The 8,131-nt window shown below is 49.4% G+C and overlaps 1 protein-coding gene across 1 annotated transcript; it reads right to left on the bottom strand.

Moving 5' to 3' along the window:
• Nucleotides 1-6,370: 6,370 nt before the first annotated feature.
• On the bottom strand, nucleotides 6,371-8,131 carry EIF1 (eukaryotic translation initiation factor 1). Its single transcript, XM_074978910.1, has 4 exons — nucleotides 7,960-8,131; nucleotides 7,500-7,663; nucleotides 7,064-7,165; nucleotides 6,371-6,597 (listed from the first exon to the last, which is right to left on the bottom strand). Exons 1-4 carry the CDS (start codon nucleotides 7,988-7,990, stop codon nucleotides 6,553-6,555), a joined length of 342 nt encoding a protein of 113 aa, XP_074835011.1. The 5' UTR covers nucleotides 7,991-8,131; the 3' UTR covers nucleotides 6,371-6,552.

Raw genomic sequence — 8,131 nt, 5'->3', positions numbered from 1 at the left:
AGATGTCAGCAGTCACCATTCTGAAGCACAGGTCTGGTGCGCCACAAGTAAGTCATTTGCAACATGAAAGGTTCTTTGCACATTAGCAACAAGGTTTGAGCGCGAGGCTTGGGCCCCTTCAGACGCTCCCCACCTCGCACTGCCTTAGCCTGAGGAGATTTTCCTTCTGGTCCAGCAGCAAAAGCGGCTCATGGGCTTGGTGCACAGGTGGTGCACAGGTGCCACACAGGGAGGGAGTAGCTCCTTACGCCGTCAGCCAGATGAATTATGCACTGTTGCCTGCTCCTATTTCAATACTGGCCCACGAACCTCCCCCCCCCCACCCCCCCCTCCAGCCATACTAATTCACTCCCAGAGAACAGACAGTCACTGTTCTCTGGCACTGCCATTGTAAGAGATTCCCATTGCTTTGTGTAATTGTAGCTCCGTCCCTTAGGAGCGCAGCGGGGAGGTTTGTAAGCTGGCAGAACGCTCCACTGGGCAGTAATTCAACAAACAAGAAAGTCAGCCCCAAAGAAAGGGAGCTCCTGCTACCCTGCCGCCGGCGGGGGGAGGGCAGGGGTAACATTTCTTACTGCCCTGTTGCAACCCGGGGCCCTGACAGCTCGTTCAACAGCTCCCTGCTGGCTTTTGCCCAGCTCAGCCAGCCGTTCGGGTGCTGTGCTCTGTTTACTTTCACCTCTGACCTGTTCTTGCCTTGTGGAGCTGACTGTGCCACCCTCCACCCACGGTGTCCTCTGATTTTTTTCCATGGGGGGGGATAAATTTTGCTGTGTGCACTGAGGCATGTTCCTCCATGCACCACCACAGACACAAACGCTGCCGGCTGCAAGCGCTCTGCTAATCTGCTGGGCAGCACCCGAATCGCTCCTGGGCAGTTGCCCAAGGGCTCAACTTCCAGGGAACGCTGCTGTCCCACTCCAGACAACCTTTACCACCTGCCTGGAGGAGGCACATCGCTCCTTGGTGGGGTGAGGCAACAGCCAGGCCACACCCTGAGCCTCTGCAGAAAGTTCCCCGTAGCTGTTTCACTCTCCTGGGAGATGCCTGACCCCAGAACGCGCCGCCGCCCGCTCAGAAGGAAAGGGCCTCTTGCAAGCGCTAATTCACTGCGCTCCAGCTAAGCTCCAAGCTGCATTCCTGAGTATGTTTGACGCCACCTACAAGCCACCACTAGGCACAGCCAGGCTTTTTGCTGGTTACGACAAGGTGGGTGTCGGTCTGTTTACATGCCCCCTGTGCAGGCTAATGATGTAACTGTGATGGAGTGGGGGGAGTGCATGTGTGAGTCAGGCTGGATGTCTGAGGCAAGCAGCAGCTCCCAGTGGCTAAGGATGACCCTGGGGCTACAACTGGCAGGTAACACCTCTGCCTGAAGAAAGAGCAGGGAGGAGCTGAGCTGGGTTTCGAATCGGGGGTGGCAGTTAGAGGCTAGGAAAAGGGAGAGCTGGAAGGCAGCCAGCCGGAGGAGGGGGAAAGCTACACCCCAGAGGGGCACCCCTCGGGGTCTTCTCCCCAGGACAGGTTGGAAGGACTGTCTCTGGCTGCTGTGCTGTCGCTTCTGTGAGAAACTGGGCATCTGTTGCCTAATAAACCTTCTGTTGTACCTGCTGAGTGAGAGTCACTCCTGCCAGCGGACGGGGTGCAGTGCAGGGGGACCCCTGAACCCCATCACAGTAACATGACAAACAGCTGCTGCACTGTGACCTAGAACGGTGACTGTATAAAGAGCAGCCCTCTAGCACAGTGAGGTCATATGATAGGGTTTTCTCACTCAGTCCTGTGTAGGCTGAAACAGAGCCCACAGTAGGGCCCACCATTTCCACAGAAATCCCAGCCAAGCAGCTCACTGGGAAGGGCTGTCCAGGTGATGGCAAAGGCCCAGAGAAAGGCCATCTTGTAATGCTAGTCAGAAAAACTGAATCGGGGGGAGGGATAGCTCAGTGGTTTGAGCATTGGCCTGCTAAACCCACGATTGTGAGCTCAAGCCTTGAGGAGGCCATTTAGGGATGAAGCAAATAGATGTCAGGGATGGTGCTGGGCCCTGCCAAGAGGGCAGGGGACTGGACCGGATGACCTCTCACAGTCCCTTCCAGTTCTAGGAGATGTGTCTCTATCTCCAATTATATGTACAAAAACCATGTAAATTGGCTATGGACAACCTAAGCATGTGAGTGGGCCAGGAGTGGCCCTCCCTCATCTCAATGATCCCCAAGTTTCATAGAAAACTGGAAGGGACCTCAAGAAGTCATCAAGTCCAGCCCCCTGCCCTCTCAGCAGGACCAAGCACTGTCTATCTAGACCATCCCCAATAGGTGTCTCTGGAACCTGCTCTTAAAAAATCTCCAGCCATGGAGATTCCATAACCTCCCCAGTGTTTAAACACCCTGACAGGAAGTTTTTCCTAATGTCTAATCTAAACCTCCCATTGCTCCTTGTCCTGGTCATACCTAAGGTCTTCCAGGATAACATAGTTTTGCTAACGGCGCTCAAGTACCCAGAAGGACGTGGCTTGCCAATCAAACCATAGCAGGGCTTTGCCTGGATGCAGAAGGAGGCCACAGCTCTCAGGCCGCACACAATCAAGCACCCAGCTTGTTCCACATGACCATGTTTCACATGCTTGTCACTTTAGTAACCAGGGTGGATAAAAATTGATTTAAAAAACAGATTTAAATCAATGTGAGATTTTTTTAAAATCACCAATACTAAAGGTCTCATAAATTACAGTTCCAGCTCATCACAAATATGCTACATATAGAGTGAGTGACAGGCTGGCCAGACTAGAGCCATAATTCAAGGAGCTCTTGCTACTTGAAAGCTTTGGGCTTTCAATTTCGGTTTCTCAGTGGCTTGAAAAGTCAGGGGCAAAGAAAGACATCAGCTGGATAAGATGGTTTTTGTTCTGTGCTTATGGGGTGGTGGAGCTTGGTCGCACACAGTGGAGGAGCGAGTTAAGACGCTAGCTTAAACACACAGGCTACGGCTACGCTACACTGAGCTTTCAGAGCTCTTCCAAAAAACTTATTTCAAAAGAGCGCATCCACGCACAAAAAGCAGATAGACAAAAAAAAAAAATCAATCCAGTCTTTCACTAGAAAACGGCCACCCAGCCCGGGCTTTTTTGAATGAATGGGACAGGGATCAAAGAACTCTGACGCCATGAGGACCGCTCCTTCAGAAAAAGGGCCTCCACATTTTGTTTCCCAAATAATTTTTTGGAAAAAGATGCTCCTCCTCCTTTGAGAGAGGACGAGGGCTGCTGGAAAAAGTGGTGTCTTCCGATCTAATATCAAAAGAACATATTTTGCGGGCAGACACTCCATATACTTTTTCAAAAGGGCCTTGACTTGTTTGAAAAAAAAAATCCCTCGTTTAGAAGTAGCCAGCGTGACAATACATAGGAAAAGGTGGGAACAGCTTAGAAAAGTACAGTGGAATGGGCTGGAAAGAAAAAGGAAAGATGTTATTTGAAACACACACAGCTTACTATATTCTCTCACACTTTTGTCACAAACATCACAGCTTCTGCGCATGAAAGTGACCCTAAATGGGACTATTATAACTTAACAGAAGCTCCCTAGTCATGGAAAATATAAGCAGTGAAGATGATGCAGGATCTAGCTGCAAGGATGAAGCAAGGAAGCTGCTTATTGGGGAAAAACGTGGATCTGGCTGAGTGCATCAACTGCTTGGTAACTTAAATTCACTTTGCAGCGCATCATACTTCAAAACTCTGCCTTTTAGTGTGCGATTTGGCACACAGCTTTGGAATTTGTGTTGACACTGCTAGAAGGAATGGGTTAGCTTAAGCCTTATGACCAATTTAACTAGGTTAGAATCTATTACTGCGTTAACACAGAAAGCTGCAGTAAGAGAAAACTGGAGTTACCAGTTCCCACTATTGTTTTGTTTTATATTCTGTAACAAATATCCCTTATTTCAGAACATCATGGTCACAGACTGTAAGGCTACTTACACTACAGTTACACTAGTGTTTTGCCGACAAAACTGGTGGAACATCCACATGCAAAATGCTTTCTGGCCAGTTTGCCAACAAAACTCAGCACTTTCCCTGGCAGCGTTCTACCTCTCCGCCACACTGCAGAATGCTGCTGTTGACAGGTTCTACTGACACAAAGGCTGCATTGGATGCTCTCTGGGGGTCTTCTCTCGACAGACAGGGCACCCACAACAACAGGCAGCCTTGCCTGCTGTGCTGCCGGGTGTCTGTTTTACCAGGAAAGCAGACAGGTAGTCCAGCACTCTGTCAACAGAGCAAAGTGCTCCTCCCCATTGGCTTTTGCATCTGGCTGCACTGTCAATATTTTTGTCAGGAAATCTCCTCCAACAGCTATGTCAACAGGGGCTATAGTGACACTTCAACTTCCCATTTTACACCAACTTTTCCAAGGGAACCCCCTTCCATACATGTTTTCTCAAAAAGTGCAAGAATTCAGTAGGGCTTATACCAAAATTAAGGGCAGTCCAAGCATACATTGTGGGTTTTTTTGGAAACTATTTAAATCAGTCCACGCTGTAATACCTGTAGCAAACCCCCACACTCAGAATTTGGCAATGGGTAAGAAAGTGGCTGAAGAGGCCAGTACCTACAACTCGTTCCAATAATACAAGAACTAGAGGACACCAAATGAAATTAATGGGTAGCAGCTTCAAAACTAATAAAAGAAAGTTTGTCTTCACACAGCACACACACAGCCTGTGGAACTCCCTACCAGAGATGCTGTGAAGGCCAGGACTCTAAAGAGTTTAAAAAAGAGCTTGATAAATATTTGGAGGTTAGGTCCATAAATGGCTATTAGCAAGGGGTAAGGTGTGGTGACTAGCCTTTTGTCAAAGGCAGGAGATGGGCAAGAGAAGTTGCTTGATCATTGTCTTTGGTTCAGCTCCTGTGGGGCACCTGGCATTAGCTACTGTCAGCAGACAGGATACTGGGCTAGATGGACCTTTGGCCTGACCCAGTATGGCCGTTCTTATGTAACCAGATTACAGGGAATGCTCCTACTAATTTCTTCCACTTGTGGATTATGGGTACTACCAATAAATGTACAGCCAATCACCTCAGGGGCATTTCAATGTCATTTCTGGCTGCTGAAGCCACTCAGCTGACAAGAACAGCTGTTGTGAGGAGTGGTGCATTGTTGCCAGGAAGACAATTCATTAAAGCAGGAATGAGATAAGCATCAGTCTATGGCTACAGATGAGAACTTGGGCAGGATGTAAAGACCTCTCTTTTCAGGTTTCTAGGCAAAAGTTGCTGCCTCATTCTTTAGCAGGGAGGAGACTGGTATTCTAAACAGGGAAGCTATTGCAGCTCAGATTTGGAAGCCATTCACAACCTTGTTGACCCTTGAAACATTAGCAAGATACTTATCCCTTTGCACTATGATCAGCACTGTTATGAGCTCCCCTCCCGCTAACATGAATTAAGTGCTTGCCTACTGCAGCTCCCTGTGATTGTCAGTGCACATTTCCTTCCATCTCCATAGGGCTGTGCTACACTACACCTGTATTTCTGAGCCTCTGCAGGCAGGAAGCCTAGGACTGCAGTCATTGCTGTTTGTTTGCAGTGTTGGTCTCAGGATAACTGTCCTAGAATCTTACCAGATCAACTTCAGCATGTTGAAAGAGCTTTTGGCACTACAGAAGTGTCTTTCTTCAAGGCTGGAAAAAATGTTCACTGTTGCCCCTAACACCCTGTGAGCCAAAGCTAGTCCCGAGATACATCACAACCAGCCCAACTGCAGCATGTTTTTTCCTACCAGTTCTAGTACCAGAAGACTGGAGTGCAACAGGCATGGAGATAAACTACTAGGGCTTCAAGGTTATTTCCCACATTCCACCCCAGTGAACCACACTGGTTAGCTCGATTAGTATGGTAAAGATGGCTCCAGATTTGAACAGCACCAACTAGAGAGCCTCTGGCTCAAACAGGGAATTGAGTCCAGCAGTTTTTTTTTTTTTTTTTAAAACCATTTTTATTTAAATAAAGGTTTAAATACATTACATACAACTTGAAAACTGAAACCAAGAATCTGTTGCTTCACAGCGCATTGGGCAGCAGTTACTAGTAACATGTAAGCTCTGCAACTATCTACACTGATTCAAAATTGATCCCTTGTCAAAAGTTTAACCCAACATAATGTTTCCTTTGAATACTCTACCACCCTTGTATCTTTGGGTTTAATAATGCCAACAGCTGACCTAGTCAGAGGTCAAGGCATTCAGCCTTGCATACACCATTCTTCCAAGGATCTCCCAAGACAGGTTTCTTGCTTCAGCTTATTTTTAGCTTCAGGCTGGACACTGCCTGATTGACCTTGTTTAAATGAGGGACAGCAAGACAAGATAGCATGGCTCTTGCCAGTTTATTACATCGCTGAGTTACACTACCAGTCCAGACTATACAGTAACTTGAGTTGGTTACATTACACAATCCAGCTGGTTTTAAACTTATGACAAGGGACAGAAAGGGATTTTACGCATCACAAGGCAGTCCTCTCACTTAAATCCTCAGTGACCCACAGGCACTTAAAACCCATGGACCTTCAGCTGCTCATCTTTAGCAAGACCAATCTGTGAAGAAAAAAAGAGACATGACCACGCCTTACAGAACACTAATCTAATGGGCATCTGACTTTAGAAACTTGAACACTAAACATTACAATTCCCAAAGCTCCCGTCACTGAGTAAAACTACAACTAGCCTGCATCACGAGAACAGCAATACATAAACAGAACTTGAGAAATGCAGGGAATCTGAGTACTTTTCCAACCTGTTTGATACTTCCTGAATACCAAAAGGTGGAATAATCAGACCAAGTACTAATAAGCTCATTAAATGACCCTTAACTGACTAATCTCTTGAGAATCAAAGAGATGCATAAGTTTGGTTCTGGGACTAGGCATGTTAATGATTAACATATAGAACCAGAGCACCTCCAACCCTTTAACAGTTTAACCACTTACACTTATTTCACTGGTTAATTCATTAAAGATTTTACATCCCCATACAGCTCAAGTTCTAGAAGGGAACATCCTACCTCTATCAGGAATTGACATATGTTCTTGCGCTGGTCACCTTGCAGCTGAATCACTTCTCCATATTCAGGGTGTTCAATCACAGTACCATTGCAAGCAAATTTCTACAAGGGGGTGGGGGGAGAAAAACCCACATTTTGTCAGAAACACAGCACAACTCAGGTGCGAGTTCAGTCCAAAACTCAGGCACATCCCCTGCGAAGTCACTGTTCCCCCTGGAACCAGTCAAGCTCCTTTTGGTTCTGCTCCAGGACCTTTGGGCCAACAAAGCCGCCGCTCAGCCCCCGGGGGAGGCGTATCAGAGGTTTGACACCTCAGTTTAGCAACGGCCCGGACCCAAACCAGCCTCTGGGGTCTCTTAACAGCAAGGGCCTCACGGTACGGCTGGAGCCCTAATTGATACCCCCCCACCCCCACCCCAGCTGGCCCCACCCCCACCTTTTTGAAGGCCTTCACCAGCTTCTTTTTATCGTAGTCATCCGCGATGCCCTGGACGGTGGTGAGGGTCTTGCGGCCGTTGCGCTGCTGGATCCTTATATGGATGTAGTCCTCAGTGCCGCTGGGCAGCAGATCATCACCCTTACTTGCATCCGCAAAGGGGTCTGCGGGCAGAGCGCGCCGGTGACGTCACGGGGGAAAGAACGCGCGCGCGCGCGCGCACCCCTCCCCCTCCCCACGATGGCGTCACCCGCTCCCCCGCCTCCCGGCAGCCGACGCCACATCCAGCGCGCTTCTCTATTGGGCGGCCGCGGCGTCGCTCCCCCGCCCCCTCCCGCTGACGAGCCACTGCGTCACCGTCCCAGGGAGGGGCCGGAACCGAAGCGCTCCCTTCCCTCCCTCCTCACAGCCGAGCCGCCCCCCCCCACACCTCCCGCCGGGCCCCCGGCCCCGCCCTCACCGAAGGAGTGGAGGTTCTGGATAGCGGACATACGATACGCTTCCCTTCCCTCGGTGGGGGCGGCGGCGGGAGCGGGCGGCGGCGGCCGAGCAGGGAGGCGGCGGCGGCGCGAGCGGGGCTCTCTCCGCAGAGGGATGCTCTCGCTGGGGCTGCTCGAGACCGTGTCAGGGGG

This window comes from Carettochelys insculpta, chromosome 28 (genome assembly GCF_033958435.1).
Source record: "Carettochelys insculpta isolate YL-2023 chromosome 28, ASM3395843v1, whole genome shotgun sequence".
Lineage (NCBI taxonomy): Eukaryota > Metazoa > Chordata > Testudines > Carettochelyidae > Carettochelys > Carettochelys insculpta.
This window is presented reverse-complemented; position numbering and strand designations above follow the sequence as displayed.